The following is a 17727-nucleotide window of genomic DNA, read 5'->3' on the forward strand; positions in this document are numbered from 1 at the left end:
TAAAGATAGACATGGGAATCAGAAATCATTTAGCTGCATCAACCCAATTGAAAAACTGAACAGCTGTCACATGCCACCTACACAGAGGTTGGCATACAGGCTGATCATAACACAGCTCCTTACTACTTTGATCACATTTACTCCCATCACCTAGCATTTATATGGAATTTGATAAGCCATTTATGTCTGCAGTTTTCTCAACCCCACTTTAGCACTAGGTATCAATGGAAGAAAGCTCACAAAGGAAGAAGTACATCTCATTCAACTCAAATTTTATTACAGTCGAATTCAGGCAAAGGCACTTGTTACTCCAGGTAATGGGATAAAAATGATCATTCTTAACTACTGAGCATTTTTTAGTAGCTTTACAGACTCTTTACGTATCAAAAGAAAAAAAAAATAATCATTCAGCTTACTTCCAGAGGATTGTTCAGAGGAAGAAAAGTTACAAAGCATAACACAGGTGTCATGCTTGCCAGGCAGAATAAGGAATGATCACCTGCACTTGTGAGCACGCAGAAACCAGATGTTTACTTAAGAAAAGGGTCCATAGGATACCCAAGAAGTACCTCACAAGTCACAGGCCACAGAATACCTTCCAGCAACATTAAGAGCAAAATGGAGTAAAAGTGGAAAAGCCAGTATTTGTCAGGGGAAGCACAGGGGAGACAGCAAAGCACATGATCAGTTTCTCTATTGATAAGGTGTTTGTTGAACGATACACCCAGTGATGAGACCGTGGTTTCACAGGTCCACCAAATTGCAACAAACAGCGGCATGATTTCTGCTCCTCATACCAACGGTGTTAAGCTACTATTCAAATATTAAAAAGGAAAAAATAAAGTTGTAAGATAGACAATATTATATGAGTGTAAGCACCTCCTTGCTCCTGCCCTGAATCATAGCAACAGAAATATGGACACTGTTCTTGAAAGTTATTTTAAAATTCATGTTCCATTTTAACTGCCCTACATCTGCACACTAAAAACACCCAGCTCCAAAACAAAACACTCCTAGCTTCTGTTGAGTCTAACACAATTATAAATCATATTATTAATATTAGTAAATATGGAACATACCTGCTAGTCAAATATCCAACAGCAGATGCAGCATAACAGGCCTATGGAAAAAACTGGCGTTAATTATACAATTATTGTTGTATATACATTTCATGCTATTTTGTACGTAACTTTCAACCAAAATACTGAAAAATAAGCAGGTACAGATCTTTCCATGACTATCAGAGCTTAAATTTAAGTAAAATCACCCCTTCACCCTCCCCACACAAACAGAACAAAAAGAACACAAAGCATGTTCTTGAAGGTTTATGCAAAAATTCTCAAGACTCCTCTCCACACTGCAGACTTCTGTTGTTCCAGCATATTACATTAGGAATATCTGGGATTCAAGAAAGTAAAAACAACTGCATAAAAGGAAACCCCTAAAATCAGGGAAGCAAAACGAATAGAACATAAACTTCTGCCTTCTGGACTAACACAGAAGAGGAATTTGCAAGAGAAAGGCAACAAACAGAAATCCAGCCATCACTGGAATGACTCATTGTATTCCAGAAATTATGCAAAACGTTGAAACCACACACTACAGATTCATTAGAAAATTAGGAATTGTCTTTTCCAAGCTGAGCTGCTGAATTACTTCTCACTCCATTTCTGGTACCAGACAGCTTTAGATACCTTGTATATTTCAAAGAAAATTTGCAGTTTAAATAATTTTCACAAAAATAATGCCTACAACGTGTTAGCATAGCTTATCAGCAGTATTATTATGCAGCACGTCTTCCTGCTACTTCTGTAGCAACATTAAACATTCAGATATAAATTACAGCTAGTAACAAGTTGTTATGTGATCCAGTAGAAACAGAAGCTAGTGTGGCGACGCAAGAACTCCATCACACATGTGACATTGCCAACTCCCTCATATTCACATGTTTTTGTCCTGAATTCAGCAAGTTCTAACACTTAATGGAACTAATTTTGCATTTTTAATTTATTTTTTTTTAAAGTAAGCTCCTGGCCTTATAGAATGACTCTTTCACTTTTAAATAGAGTCGAGATTATTATTAATTTTTTTTAGTTTTATTTGAGTGCTATTGTGGTAAGAAGCGTAAGCAACACAAAAGCTCCTTCTAGAAGTTTACAAAGCTACTCAATATTTCCCTCAAACCTATCAGTGATTCTAGGTAACACAGCTTGTTAGTAATCTCAGCTTAAATGAGTGAAAACACAGACTTCTTACAAGCTTTTACATGGAAGGAGAAACAGTCTTTAGCATCCTCATGCTCCTACAGATACAGACCAACTGAGAAAAAGCATGGAGATTAGTAGAGGAAACCCTTATTTTCTTTGCAGTATTAAGACCGGGAATTGTTGACAAAGTAGTACATTGACAAGAAAAACCTCTTTCTGCTTTTCATATGCCTCTGATATGGAAAAGAAAAATACCACTAATGTTCAAGAATCAGATAACAACTTGATGACATAACCACGTGCAAAAGCTTAGAAATATTTGGAGTAGGTGTTACTAAAAATCTTGTTAATGGAGCTCAAAGCACAATGTTGAGTTTCCATGGCAATCATATTTTAGAACCGAGTGGCAAACTAAAGCAGCACATAGAATTTGGGTTCATGTACAGTCATTGCCATTAAAACTCTTACTCCTTCATTCCACAACGAAGCAACACGAACTAAAGCTATCTGTATTTAGAGGAGAGGAGATTGTAAATAATTTTGAAGGTATACTTAAAAAGATTTTTTTGTGTGAAGAGTAATAATGAAAACCCGTTTACTAATGAACCTTGCACCCTAACAACTAAAAAGTAAATAACAGCACTCATTATCTGTTAAGGTCGCACTGAGCAGCTGAACCCAGATCCTTATGTTCCTCAGAGAGGCAAGAAGGATGTAGGCATACAGAATGCCGTTGTCCAGCAAATCCAGAATCAACATCAGGAAGAAACATAGGAATCCCTGCTGCAGGCACGGAACCCAAAGCTCACAAGCCATGAGCGCTGGATTTGAACTGTAGCCAAAGCAGAAGCCTATTCTCCCCATACAACTACAAGCACACTAAGCAGGGTTTAATTATTCTGTTTTCAACTCAATAAGCAAAACGATACCACATAGCAAGGAAACAAGGGTTAAGCATTTTTGTGGCCGGTTAAAACAGTACTGCCATGCCTAGGAGCAGGTCTGAGACCCTTAAGTTAACTGTAGCTAATGCTCAATGTTCCAAGACTGGCTAGTAGGGCTTGTGATCAACTTATTAGGAGAACCTGCTTTGTGTGGTTTAACCCAAGCTGGCAACTAGAGTAGTACACAGCAGCTTCCTCCCTCACCCCGCCACCACCCCTGGTGGGACGGGGAGGAGAATCACAAAAAACCAAGGGAACCCCTATGGGTTGAGATAAGCACAGTTTAATAATTGAAATGAAACATAACAATATAATAATAGTAATGAAAAGTGAGACAACAAAAAGAGAAATAAAACCCAAGACAGACAAATGATGCACAATACAATTACTCGCCACCTGCTGACCAATGCCCATCCCATCCCCAGGCAGCAATTAGCACTTCCCAGCCAACTCCCCCCCATTTATAAACTCAGCACAATGTTTTACGATATGGAATATCCCTTTGGCTAGTTCAGGTCAGCTGTCCTGGCTCTGCTCCCTCCCGGCTTCTTGTGCAGCTCTCGCTGGCAGGGCACGTGAAACCAAAAAGTCCTTGACTTCAGAGTAAGCACAACTTAGCAACAACTGAAACATCACTGTGTTAACGTTATACACATACTAAATCCAGAACACAGCTCTGCACCAGCTACTAGGAAGAAAATTAACTCTAATCCAGCCAAAACCAGGACACTGCTGTATGAACCTGATCTTGGTACATGCTGTCTTTTGTTACCACATAGAACTTAAGCGTGGGCCTTGAAAATAAAGACGCAGTCTGAAAGCTACAATCCCAGAATAATAAACAATTTGCTAATGGACAATTACTAGTCACTGAAAAAGTGCAACTTCAAGATCTGGGAAGATACTTTTTTTGCTTTAGGTAAAGCAGCAATGGCTAAGCAAGGGGAAAAACTAACCCCCAAGAAAGAAGGCAACAGGATAAGACGCCTGGCCTGGGAAAGCACCATCCAGCACCACACAGTCCATAGTCCAGGCATGGAGGCCAATGGATAAGAGCTGTTCAGAGACCAAAATATATTATAAAAAGATATCCACCCAAAGGGATGGAGAAAAAATATGCCCAGTTTGGCTCCAGCTTGCCCTTACTGAAGGGTTCTCAAGCCTGATTCCCTTGACAGCCAGCACCATCAGTGCTAACTACACTGCACCAGCTCCAGCATATTGTATACTCACAACTAACTTAAGATACGATTATCAAGAACAGATTGCCTTGAATACGTAGGGATAATTATTATTAAAGATTAAGAACTAATGACTAGCAGTGCGTGTTGTTGTTGAGTAACAATCTAGCAAAGGGTTTTTTTGAAGTTTAAAACTGCCCCGGGTTATTGTTCTTCTAAACAATCACAGTAATCGCTAATTATCCAGGGACAGATACACAAAACACACGCCCCTATCAAGTTGGAAAAGGAAGGGGCATTTAAAAACGGAAGTGAGAGATGAAGGGCAAAAAGAAACACCCAACCCAACGCATCAGTGCTCTCTTACTCCAGAATGACCGTAACTGCTTCTCTACAGGTTCTTTAAAGGAACATTCACAGATCACACTCTTTCTAGTAAGAAAATGTATATTGGATTTAATTCCATTGTAAAACTGGTAAAAAAAAGGATTGTTCTTACTACAGATATATACTTACAGCTTGTTCATTTCTCATTCCTACATATTTTATTCCAACTGCTTGGGCTGCAATTGCGATTTCAGTGACTGGAATACCAACAATACCAAACATGTATTCAATATTCTAAAAAGACAAATATATAGAAAAAATAAATCAGGATTTATTTTTTTTTTTCAAAATGATAGCTTTAACAAGCACATGCCAAACACTGTCACACTAACTACACAAGCAGTCTAAAAATAAATTGTCACAACATATGCATTCACAGGCCACTGTGGAAAGATGTAAAACTAGTTAGCATTTGCAGCTCAGTCCTCTGCAGTTGTGAAAGCACAGGGCTTTGGAGGCTTACAAGCAGTGCAACAGCAGCTCAGCCCAGCTCCTCAGTCAGCATATGGTTAGTGCTTTTCACTGACCCCTTCTTACTCGGGATGCCTCTGCTACATTATTTTCCTGTTTCTCAGCGTGTCAGCTTTGCCTCTGAATATTCCTCATAGCGTTTCATATTTTTACACTTTCATAGATCGTTAACATCAAAAAGGCACAAGAAACAACTAGGACGGTACGCCCAAAGAGAAGTACAGATAAAGAATATGCTGCTTTTTATTACAACAGAACTACGTTTTGTGTGTCACGGGCCAAACAAAGTCTTCTGTTCCGAGCAGCGTCAGCTCAGCACCATGCCCAGCTCGGAGACACGACACCGCCCTGCTAACTGCACACAGCGGGAGCACACGGTGGCCGCGGGCACAGCCGCAGGGGGCGGCGGGCACCGCTCGCTGGTAGCGGAGCGGGGGCGCGCTCGGGAACGGGCAAGCTCACACGAGGGACGCAATGAGTGGCGGGGGGGCCTGCGGGGCCGCACCGCCCCCGGGCGGGGCCCGCTCACCGGGCTGCTGCGGCAGCACCTCCCTCCTTCCCACAGCGCCCCAGGGCCGGCCCTTCGCGCCAGCCCCCGGGAGAGCGGCAGCGGTGCGCAGGGTGAGTCCGGCCGCGCACACTCGCTTCTCGCCAGCCCCCGGCCCGGCCGGCCACCGCTGCCGGCGGGAACTGTCCCTGCCCGCTCGCCGTACGGAAGCTGCTCGCCGGTCCCCCCGCCCCCGCGCTCTTACTTGAGCCTTAAGGGATTCAGCGATGAGCTGGGCCCCGCTGACGGCCTCCCCCGCCGCACCGCTCCCGGAGGCCATCCCGGCTTCGCGCAGCCCGGAGCCGCCCCCCGGCGAGAAGGACGGAACCGGACCCCCGGCCGAAGGTCGGCGCAGTTGACTGTCACGCCGCCCGACCAATGAGACAGCAGAGGGGGCGGGCCCAAGGGCCGCGAACCGCCACCTCTGACCCCGCTGGCGGGCAGCGTGGGGACGAGGCCGAGAGCTGGGCTAAGTCTCCTATTGGCTAGAGCGGGCACCCAATCAGAGGCCGGAAGGCGCCTGCCCTCTGCACGCAGCTGTAGGCCCGTGGCGGTGCCGAGCGCGGAGCAGCCGCCAGAGGGCGGCGCGGCCTGGCCTGGCCTGGCCTGGCCTGGCGGTGCGGCGGGGGCCGTTAAGCGGCGGCGCCATCCGCCGGAGCGGCGTGTGCGGAGCCCGGCTCTGGGCGGTTGGGGCGGGACGGCGGGTGCCGCCCCACGGTGAGGGGCAGGGAGCGGGCTGGGAGCTGTACGGGCCTGGCCGGCTCCTGCCGGGAGCGGGGGCCGTGGGGGCTGCGCTCCGCGCCTCGCCTCGCCTCGCCGTGGGCCTCAGCCGGGGGGAGGCGGGAGCAGGCACCCCCCGAAAGGCCGCGCTGGGCAGGGCCTGTGGGAGCCGCGGGCCCAGCCGCCTCGGTAAGCAGGGCGGTGCCTCGGCAGTGCGACACCAGCTTCGTGGAGCTGGTCGGAGGTGGCTGAGGCAGAGCGGGGCAGGTACGGGGCCGTTTCAGGTGAAGATAACCCGAGGCCGACATTCATGAGGAGAACCGGGGGCGCAGTGTGAGACCCTTCTCCAGAATGCCATCTGAAGGGTGGCGCGCAGGGTTGCAGCTGGCTCTGCCTGCCTGGCCCTGCCGAGCTCGCTCAGGTGCCAGAAGCAAGCACTGGGCCCAGTGGGCGGTGCCCCGCCCTGCCCCACCCTGCCCCGCCCTGCCCCGCCCTGCCCCGCCCTGCCCCGCCCTGCCCCGCCGGCTTGTTCTGGCCGTCATCTTTAGCTGTTCGAGCTGAACTGCTAAGAGTGGCAGCGTTCGGCTCGGCCTCATGAAGTCAGATAGCAGGTCTTCTAATGTGACACAGCGTGTTCCAGCAATCCTGTGAAATGTATGAAACTTAACTGTAAAACTTTATGTTAGAATGGGCAACGTTCGTAAAAAGTGGACGGCACCTCTGGGTAAAAGCCAGGAAACGAGAGCAGGGTTGTGTCATGACTTCCACACAGAATATACATTCTTTAGATAATATAAACAGGTATCTTGCATTTCTTTTGAGCTATGATTGCGTTGCTAGAAAAACCTTCATAAAAACCCACATAGTAAAATACTGTGTTAAAATATAGTGCAGCATATAAAAGCAGTAGACAGGAGGGATCAGTGAAAAAACCTTGGGTTTCATTATGTATTTACATCTGTGTAGGGGCTGTTGTGTTATATATGCTATATATTAGAATGGCAGCAACATCACAATTCATGGATATAACTCGGTGTAAAAAAATTATTTTTTCATAGCAAATTTAATATTTTGCCTAGTAATTACTATTTATGTTACTATAGCTGAACAGGCATTTGCTATTAATTGTGGAAGAGGACCCAGGCTAGTGCTGTGCTACTTCTGATTTTTATAGTCTGTTGGATTCTTCTGAGTATAAAAGTGCTAAGATGCAGTGTATGTTTTGCTTTTCTCTGTGTATATATCTATGTATGGTGAGAGCTGACAAACTTCTAAGTTTCCAAAGTTGTTGAAAAGTGAGTGACAGGATGCTTTGCTTCACAATGTACTGAGGTTAGATGGTTCTGAAAAGCTGAATAGGAAAACAGTCTGCACTGTGACTGGGGGAAAATTTGTCTCAGTCAGCAACTAAACTTAAACACCAGTCTTTTTACCTTTTGTATAGAACTGTAACTAGGATACTGTGACTGTGTGACAGTAATACTGCTATGAAATACTTACATTTGGGTGAGATGATCCTACTGAACCGTATCTGCCAGACAAAAGACCACATAAATCACAGGAAAGGGACAGAAAAAGAGATTAAATTATAAAGCATTTAAGTTCATGACAGTTTCTTTTAAAGTTGTGACTCAGGTGAGGTGACAGCTCTGTAGACCCTAAACCAATTAACTTTTCTTCAAGGAAAGGATTTATTAGATGTTATAGCATTTTCTGTGAGGGGGAAAAAAACCCCAGAATGTGGCCGGGATTTACTTAGAATTTCAACAGCCTAATGGTCGAGTAAATCCTGATGGTATCTTTATTTTGGCTGGAAAGGTTACTATCCCCAGGTCCAGCCTTGGGGCTTGTCACAGCTCTCCTTGTTAGAGGCAATCCTTTAGATGGGGGAGAGGCATTAGGGAGCACTCACCCGAGTGCTCGGCCATTGTCTGTAGGACTAGCAGTGATCACAACCAAGGGTAGGTACTCAGAGGTGTTATTTTTTTTAGTTGGCCCGGTTCAGCCAGATGGGATTGTGTAGCTGGATATTCAGTGCTAAACCTCTTGTGTATCTAAATGAGGAAGGGGTTTGGGTTAGTGCTTGAGCGTTTCTGACCACCAGAAAATAAACTTGCAGAAAAATGAGAATTCTCCAAGCATGTTTCTAAGGTGCAACATTTTGTAGAAGCCCATTATGTTTGTGTGTTTGGCTTAGAAAGCAAAAAGGCTATTTTTCTGACACACAGCAATTCCATCCAGTGATCTGAAACTCTCAGACTTTTTCCATCAGTAGTAATGATGAACGCTAATTACATCTTAGTTGACAACTTTATTGAGGAACAGCTGACTAGAACCTATTCCTGTCCTAAATAGGTGTTTTGGTTCTGAAGGGATAACAGGAATAGAAAGATGGTTTTTTGGGGGAAGTGCAACACAATATGTTTATTTTCAGTGGCTTCCTTAGTTGTGAGAGGCTTCCAACCTCTCCTCTCCCTCCTCCTTCTACTGCTTTATATCTTCGCGTGTACCTTGGTACTTCATGTGCAAAGCTGAGCTGCATAGGACAAGGTAGGATCCTCTGTTCTTGAACTGCGTTGCCAAATCACACCCCCCCCCCCCACCCCCCCAGTAAGTACAGAGTGTTTTCCTCACGATGCAGAATAGCAAGGGTAGCTTGGTGTACATCACTTCTCAAAAGTGATTATATAAATGGAGGGGGTTTAATATAACTGTTTAACAGAGATGCCAAAGCTTTATTCTGTTTTTATTGTGCTTAGGTAACTTAAGTTTACCCTTGAAGACATGTATATGTGGACACATTGGCAAATTAAAGCTCAAGAAAATAAGTAGTTGACCTTAGCAGCATCTAATAGCTGAATTACTCCTAGACCCTTACAAGTGTTATTACATATTAAAACTTTCTGGTTGAGCAAACAAGTCTTCTGCCTACCATGGGCACTAAGGTTATGGTTCTCCTGTCCTACGCAGGAATGTGTTGCTATCAAACCAGGGTTGCAAATAGCATGTAGAGCTCAGGGAAGCAAACAAGTGACTTAAAACTAAGACACTGCACTAAATGCTTTTTGAATACCTTTCCTCACACTTCAGTTTGTTCATTGTTAGATACTAAACCAGTTGGTGTTCAGACAAAAAAAAAAAAAAAGGCAATATTGAAGATTTCTTATTACCTGCTTTTTATTCTGGAATTAAGAAAAGATGTTTTAAGTTAATTTGTCATAAACTATTTTTTAGGTATGAAACTATTTAACATGAATAAAAAGAAAAATGGGATTAGTTTAAAACTGATCTTTTCTTCCTGCTGAGTCCTAATGGGAACTAGAGAAGGCTCTTGATGCACGTGTCTTTAAGTCTGTATTTGCTTTGCAAAAAAAATTAGGGAGTAGTGGGTCACAAAAATTCAAGAGTGATTCAAGAGCTACAAGTGTTTTGGAACTTTCTTTTTCTTGGATAAGAGTTATCAAAGAGCAAATGCAATTTAAAAATCAGTAACTGAACTTGAAGACTGTGGGCTGTCAATACGTAGCGTTAGTGCATTTCTCCTGCATGCCCTTTCAACTTCACTGATACTGATTTAATTCCTTAGTGATACTAGTAACACTGTGGTGACAATTACAGAATTCTCATACTAAGAATAATTCAGAATAACACGGAATTTCTGTAATATTTCTTAATACTGAGTCCTTGTTCTATAGAAGTATTTTTCCAACTTGGGAAGTCATAAGGCTACATGGGGAGCCCATATTAGTGAGTCTGGAAGGCTGGGGCACTCTCTCCAATTCTTCATTTCTTTTTAAGAAAAGCTCAGTAATGCAAATTTTATGCATTTTGTATGGATTTTTGCTCAATTGTCATTACTATGAAAGCATTTTCAACCTTACCCATCTGCATTGTATAGGAGGAATGAAGATCTAAATTGCACTCAGTGTTTTTAGAAATGTTGAAAAAGGCTACACTGGATGAGACAAATTAGTCTATTAATTGCATGTGTGGAGCTGGAATAGAGTGAATCCATAATCTATCAGGAGAAGCATTTTCATGATAGATACATTAGACACTACTTCTGTATTTAATTCTTTTGGCAACTATGTTTCTGTATTGATAAAATAAGTTGTATTTCTACTTGACTACTAAAGATTGTGTCCAAGTAATTTTAGGTAATGCTATTTTTAAATACATTCTCCATCGCCAGATGAGGGAGAAACTGCACATTTGCGAGCTGCTTGTAACTTTTCCTAAAGGTGTTTTGATGTCTGTAGTGCAATAATCTATAAATGAATGCTGAAGTTAGTTGTAAAGGGAGACTAAGCAAGGGGATCAGTTGAACTATATGAGGCTGAAATGCTTTTAAACAGGACACAGTTATTTAAAGCACTAAGGTAGATATATTTAAGGTGTGGAAACAATATGGGTGTGGTTGTTGAGTAATTTAAAAACAACATTCTTGGCTCAAACACTGCTGAGAGTCTCAGTTACCATCCATATTTAATTGTAAATTTAAATGCCTGGCATGATTTGTTGCTTAAGCTCCCCCCACCCCGTCTGGTTTTTTTTGTTGTTCTAGATTTATGGCATATACCATGATGGATCTGTGCTGGAAGCTGTTCGTCTGCATTTTTTGCTATCAAGTTGTCTCAGGAAGAGTTAAGAGGCATGGGCATTATGTTGCTGCCGTGTATGAACACGAGTCTATACTGAGTCCTAACCCGGCAGCCCTGGTTGATCGACGGTCTGCGCTGGAGCTCATGGGCAGAAACCTGGACATCTATGAACAGCAAGTAGTAGATGCTGCAAGACAGGTATACCACAGCTTAGTAGCAGTTGCATGTGTCCCATGTATATATAGAGTAAGTGCTCTTTGAGGATAATCTTTCACATTTGTGTTCCCAGGCAACTAAAGCCATATTTATATACATAACTATGGTCTGGGTTTTCAGACATTATGACCTGCCAGCAGCTCTGAAAAAAATCAGGCCAATTAGGAGGTCGCCTGACTTTGAGTTATTCCAAGCTTGGAAAAACACGCCTATAGTTATTTAGTATAGGGAAATGAATATTCTATTTTGGTCTGAATACCTAGCTCCTTTCTGTTTTCTTAAATGGAATGTTTTTATTGAAAGATTGTCTTACAGGCAGCTGTCTTTGGGTTTGATTTTATTCCAGTGCTCTCAATGGAAATTCCTGAATGTTTCTAAAAACTAAGGAAGTTAAATACTTTGGAAACGAATGTTCCACCATTAACAGCTTTGTGGAAGTAAAGTTTTCCATTCCTTTCTCCTACCCTCCATGGAATGGTTCTCAGTCTAAATATATTTTATTTATAATAGAGGAGAGAGACTAGTATTTCTGGCTGTTCTTATGCACAGCCTCCTTTCCTTACCTCCCCAAGAAAACCCAAAGCTGGTTCTAGTCAGAGGAGGAAGGCATTACTGTTGTTGTGGAGAGAAGAATTGACTTTCAAGTTTCACAGATCTGTTGTTCTGGAACAGAAGGATTACCGTTTTAATATCTTTTTATATTTTTATATAAATTTTATATAATCTGAAAACACACACACAAATTTTTTTGAGACGTCCATAAGCATAATAGCCATTTTTGTGCACTACTGCATCCAAGACACAGAAATTATCCCAAAGCTGTAGCACAGATAGTTCTAACTGACTTATGAAAAGTCACATGAATTTGTGACTGTGTGTCTGATTTAAGAGGAATCCACCCCATTTTTAGGAACAGTTCAGATCTCACTCAACTTCAGGTAGAGCCAGCCTAGCTCTGGCATGGCTACATTTCTACCAGAATCTGCATTGCTTCCAGAGTCAAGCTGTTTTCCGAAATCAATATTCCCAGTACTGTATCCAGCCCTATATACCTAATCGAGGTGCATAGCCTTGACTAAGTGGTGCTGCACCTTTGACAGAGGTACAGCACCTTTGACAAAGTTAATCTGCAAATAGGACAATTCTGAAAAAAATTAAGACAGATTTTAACATCATCAGTCTTTAACCTGAATGATGTCATTCTCATGACTCATATGAATGGAGAATACTTTTGGCAAGGATTTGGAAGTATGCTCTTACTTGCACACCCTTAAAATAATGTCAGATAGGTTATTTTTCAAGGTAAAGGTATGTGTCAGGTTAAATAAGTTTTTTCTTTTTTTATGCATAGTTACACCTACTATGAAGTCAAAGAAAAGATACTTCCTAACTACATTCTTGTCAAACTATGCTTGGGTTATCCTTAAGTGCTTTTTACCCATGAGATTCTTTTTTTTTTTTTTTACTATTTTTTTGTATTTAGATTGTTTTTTCTTTGCCTACAAAACATATCTGTCTTTTACATACAGGGGGCACAGATCATTGTTTTTCCTGAAGATGGAATCCATGGCTTCAACTTCACCAGAAGCTCCATTTATCCTTATTTAGATTTTGTTCTGCATTCACAGTCTGTGAAGTGGAATCCGTGCAGAGAGCCTTATTTGTTCAATGACACAGAGGTAAATGTGGGAGTGATTTCTGCAGAGAGGTGGAATAACTGAATGCTAGATTTGTGCTCCAAGTGGGAAACTAGCTCTAGTCGTATTGCTTAGGGAAGTAAGCAAGAAGTTTAACAGCTCCTAGTACCAGAGTCTGTTTTCATGGACTCTCAGTTTATGCTAGTATCATTCTTGACAGAGGAGGGCTTTAGATACAAACGTGCAAGAAGATTAGCTTATTTACGAGCCATCTGGATTTGTCATCTCCTCAACCTGTGAAATGGTAATTATTCTCTAATAAGATACATTGTGTATGATTTTATTTTGAACAACATTGTTTTATATAAAACAACATAGCAGTATCTTCACTTCTGATGCATTGTCGTTACTCAGTTTTAATGACAGCAGAACATTGTGACTCAGTGATTGTGTGTAAGATGATTAGCACAAGTAACAGGACTTGAATTGCTAGAATGTAATAGAAGTCGCAACTTAGCATAGACCAAGTGTGATTACAGAAGATGTGATCTGCAGGTTACAAAAAGTAGTATTTTCATAGATGGTTCTGAACCCAAAGTGAAAATAACCATGCTTATTAATACAAACTATTTATTCTTCTTCATGTTACAGTGGTCGATATAATGAAAGTAATCATGCGTGTGCCTACTAAGCAGAATTTGTGTGCAAACATGAATCGCCGTTGTAAACAGTGACCTCCTCCTGCCTATGAGTCTTTACTAGCTGTTATCATGGGCAAGTGAGCAAGAACTTAGTTTGCTGTTCAGATCCTATTTGGAGACTGCAGTACTGAAAGTCTTTGGTGCAGATCTCTGCTGCATGGATGAAACATCCCAGTAATACTGTAGTGTTGTAGCGTGTATTTAATTTTGTATTTTTTTATTTCTTTTCCATAACTATGCAAAGCGTATCCATTTACATTCTGCTTCTCTTAAGATGTAGCTAGTAATCACTTTTTGTAAAAAATTCAGAGTAAAAACATCTCGTTGTAGAAACAAGACACTGCAGGTGCAAATGATTATTATTAGATATTTGCTGTTCTAAAGGCACACACAGATCAGTTACACTGCCTTGTCAAAGCTTTCAGGTGACCTATGGTGTTTTAAAGCCACTGGTACTCCTGCAACAGTCAGAAGTTTCTGAAAATTAACGGCCTTGAAATAGATTTCTTTATTTACTTCCTAGGAAGTACAACCCAGATAAATTTTTTCAGTGCTGTTTTAAAATTAATATCTGAAATACTTTTCAGTCAAGAAAGCTACTGGTTCCAGTAGCTGTCGTCACAAAATCTTAGTACTTTTACATTTTACAGATATAGTCAAATATGGAAATAATTTGAAAAGTATTAAATAAGTCATGACTGCTTAAGTAAAACTTATTCCTCAGTATTCTGGAGTGCTTACGTTTCCCCATACTGTTCTCCAGGTTCTCCAGCGTCTGAGCTGCATGGCACTGAAGAACAAGATATTCCTTGTAGCAAACCTGGGAACTAAGGAACCCTGTGACCACGCTGATCCTCGCTGTCCACCTGATGGAAGATACCAGTTCAATACCAACGTGGCGTTCAGCGATGACGGTATGCTGGTCGCCACATATCGCAAACACAATCTGTATTTTGAATATGCTTTTGATACCCCTCCAGAGCCTGACTATAAATTCTTTGATACGCCTTTTGCTGGCAAGTTTGGTATGTTCACTTGCTTTGATATACTCTTCTTTGAGCCCGCAGTGAACCTCATCAGACAGTACAATTTGAAACAAGTTGTATATCCAACTGCCTGGATGAACCAGCTCCCGCTCCTGTCTGCTGTAGAATTTCAACAAGCTTTTGCAACAGCTTTCAATGTTAATGTTTTAGCAGCTAATATCCACCACCCTACCTTGGGCATGACAGGGAGCGGCATATACACTCCAGTCAAATCATTCATCTACCACAACATGGAAAGTTACGGTGGCAAGCTTATCGTAGCAGAAATTCCTGTGATTACCACAGATTACGAAACCAATTTGGAGAGTAATGAAAGATTCGGAGAGAACTTGCATCACTCGTGCAAGCCTTTTACGAGCATCTCGCTGGATGATCAAGTTTGCTTTAAGGAGAGAGAAGACACCCCTGGTAGAGCATCAGAAGAGGGAAATGAACTGTTACCTCCCATATTTTATGCAGAAATGATGTACGACAACTTTACTTTTGTTCCTGTATGGGGACAAAAAGGAAAACTCCACGTTTGTGCCAATACCCTTTGTTGTTACTTAACTTATCGGAGAGATGTTTTAACTGATGAATTATATGCTCTGGGAGTTTTTGATGGGCTCCATACAGTGCACGGCACGTACTATGTCCAGGCCTGTGCATTAGTGAAGTGTGGTGGTCTCAGCTTTAACACTTGTGGGCAGGAGGTTACAGATGCCACTGCTCTGATAGATTTCCAGCTATGGGGAAATATGAGTACCCCTTATATCTTCCCTTTACTGTTGACATCTGGTATTACCTTGGACTTTGCTGATCACATGGGCTGGAAAAACAACTACTATTTCATAAGCAAAAATAGAACATCTTCTGGCCTACTGACAGCTGCTCTGTATGGACGATGGTATGAAAAGGACTAGCACAGATATTTGACTGAATCAGAAGACAACTGCCCGTATGTTCAGAGCATGTATCTGAACATAAGTTGTTGAACATATGTACTTCCTAGAGCTTCAAGTGTTTGTTACCCGACTGATTAATTTCCGCATTTGAAATGGTAAGCGAAGCACTTAACCTAAGAGGCCGTAAATACAGCTACCAGTACCTTGATAGCTTATGTCCTACCAGAAGTAAAAGATCTGCCTTGCAAAGATAAAGGCTTGTTGTAATGTCTTGAGATGTTTTTATTGGGGAAATAACATTTCTCATTTCAATGGAATTTGTTCCTTTTATTTTTATCATTTGGTTTTCTGGGGTCCTGGCTAGGAATATGGAAATGAATGGAAAAGCATTGCAAAAGCAAGAAAAGTAGGAAAGGGAATGCAGACACACATACCATGCGTGACATGCATGAAAATACATATATATATATATATATATTTTCATATAGCTTGTATATTGTGAGGTTCTGATTTCTGGTTAGGGTGCTAAGATTTTTTTTTTTAATTTTTCTTTCTTAGAGTAAAAAACTCCCAGCTGAAATCATTACCATTTACTGGCCACGTGGTTGTCTGTAATCCTGTTGGAAATCTCTGTGAGTTTTCTCATATACTTTTAACAGTAACTGAATGTTGCAGTTGTGAACATCCATGGAACAGCTAGCCTGAGGAAGAGGGTATCAAATGATTGTGAAAACCTAGACTGTGTTAAGACAGTTTCCAGTGTAAGGAATTGTGTTTAAAGAAGACGTTGGCAATGGATTTCAATGACTGTGTTATGTAGTGTTTAAGTACTTTTACTTTCCCCGTTTAGAAGAGAGGTCATTTCAAGACTGTTTTGACTTTAAGGCATCTTATGCATTGTTCATAAATTCATTCAACAAGAGCTCTGAAAAGCACATAACGAATTGTGGGACAGCAAGGTTTTTACGTAAATACTTTGTGTGCCAGATAGCAGGTTCCTGCTGCTAAATGAGTAAAACACAGCACTCTTTCCAGAGCAGTAACTAGATTAAGTGCTCTGTTGTACTGCGGTGACAAACTGTTCTATGCAGTGGATAGCTGGGAAGAGAACATTCAAAGGATAGATATTTGGAGTTAAATTCAGAGAGGATAATTTATGATTTTGTGTGGTCTTAGTGGCTGTTACAACTTCGTCTGCGTAATAGCTGTTGAATAACGGAATAAACACAACCATTCCTTTGGCGAGTCCTTGCATTCCGGTTGCTTAGTCTGTTAGTCAGGCCAAGAGGAGCAGAGCAGTAACGGGAGAGCTGTGAGTCTGTTTTGGTGGTCTGAGTTGACTCCGAGACGTGTTCGAACTCGCACCGCTATGGCAGCCACAAGCCTGCATACTGAAAGGTACTCAATAAGCTCCTGCTTTGAATGAGCTCCCTTTCTGGTTTCAGAAAGCAAAACAACCAAGAAATCGCTGAATTTCTACCTCAAGGTTTCTTAAATACGTACACAAATTAAGAGTGTATAAATAGTGATGATACCAGGGTTTGTCAAATTGTCCTTCCCTAAGATATGTTACTGTGAGCCAGGACCTAGTCACGGCTTTGATACAGCAACACAACAGGTTTGTTTATCCTGCAGCATATACTGGACAGAATTATGGAGAGGGGAATGTCTGTATCTCATTAAACATAAAATTGCTGCTGTAAAAGTAGGCCATCCCACTGCAGGGTTTATTAAAAATCATTAATTCTTTGGCATCCATAGCACTGTTCTTGCTGAACGCTGCACGAATTCCAGAACATACCGGGTAGAACAGAAAAAAAGCATTTTTGGTGCTTATTTGTGCTTCTGGTTCTAGTACCATACAACCAGGTCTAGAAGAAAAGAACTGTGAATGGCTGGAGAGTTTCAGGTCTCAGGACGTTTCCCCTGCCTGCACTTTGTAGGCTGGAAAACGTACATCCTCTTGCACTAAATACGGTTTTAGATTTAGTTCTAAAGCAGAGTTATTAGCACAATAAATTAGGCTAAAGACTTAAATAGCTGTATATAATATTTAAAATACTTAAATAAATGTATTTGCTGGGTTTAATAAAAAAACCCAAAAGAATTATCTGTGAGATACTCGCAAAGTGTATTCCACAGAGCCGTTCTAACTTTGGGTATGTCTAAACCACCGGAAAGCACG

At 41.6% G+C, this 17727-nt stretch overlaps 2 protein-coding genes across 5 annotated transcripts in view; one reads left to right on the forward strand and one right to left on the reverse strand.

Moving 5' to 3' along the window:
- The window catches only part of HACL1 (2-hydroxyacyl-CoA lyase 1), a 23970-nt gene extending 17847 nt beyond the window's left edge, over nucleotides 1-6123 (reverse strand). Inside the window, exons 1-3 of one of the 2 annotated variants that reach the window (XM_056336594.1) lie at nucleotides 5943-6123; nucleotides 4849-4953; nucleotides 1080-1120 (exon numbers count right to left, since the gene is read on the reverse strand). In XM_056336594.1, coding sequence (XP_056192569.1) covers nucleotides 1080-1120; nucleotides 4849-4953; nucleotides 5943-6017 — 221 coding nt within the window. In that variant the 5' untranslated portion in view covers nucleotides 6018-6123. The remainder of the gene's footprint in view (nucleotides 1-1079; nucleotides 1121-4848; nucleotides 4954-5942) is intronic. The other variant, XM_056336592.1, reaches the window with a different exon arrangement.
- BTD (biotinidase) lies at nucleotides 5133-15797 on the forward strand. 3 transcript variants are annotated; one of them, XM_056336595.1, is made up of 4 exons: nucleotides 5133-5811; nucleotides 11022-11256; nucleotides 12804-12953; nucleotides 14376-15797. In XM_056336595.1, exons 2-4 carry the CDS (start codon nucleotides 11026-11028, stop codon nucleotides 15558-15560), a joined length of 1566 nt encoding a protein of 521 aa, XP_056192570.1. In that variant the 5' UTR covers nucleotides 5133-5811; nucleotides 11022-11025; the 3' UTR covers nucleotides 15561-15797. The 3 variants fall into 3 exon arrangements, with proteins under 3 accessions (XP_056192570.1, XP_056192571.1, XP_056192572.1); XM_056336596.1 differs by lacking the exon at nucleotides 5133-5811 and adding an exon at nucleotides 6305-6454; XM_056336597.1 differs by lacking the exon at nucleotides 5133-5811 and adding an exon at nucleotides 6502-6646.
- The last annotated feature ends 1930 nt before the right edge of the window (nucleotides 15798-17727 follow it).

The sequence above is a fragment of the Falco biarmicus genome, chromosome 4 (genome assembly GCF_023638135.1).
Source record: "Falco biarmicus isolate bFalBia1 chromosome 4, bFalBia1.pri, whole genome shotgun sequence".
NCBI lineage: Eukaryota > Metazoa > Chordata > Aves > Falconiformes > Falconidae > Falco > Falco biarmicus.

What these genes read in the sequence shown, in the direction of transcription:
- BTD (XM_056336595.1), top strand. Translation starts at nt 11,026, where the DNA reads ATGGCATATACCATGATGGATCTGTGCTGGAAGCTGTTCGTCTGCATT. An exon ending in TAGTAGATGCTGCAAGACAG is followed by an intron (nt 11,257 to 12,803) that starts GTATACCACAGC and finishes TTTTACATACAG; the next exon opens with GGGGCACAGATCATTGTTTT. An exon ending in ATTTGTTCAATGACACAGAG is followed by an intron (nt 12,954 to 14,375) that starts GTAAATGTGGGA and finishes ACTGTTCTCCAG; the next exon opens with GTTCTCCAGCGTCTGAGCTG.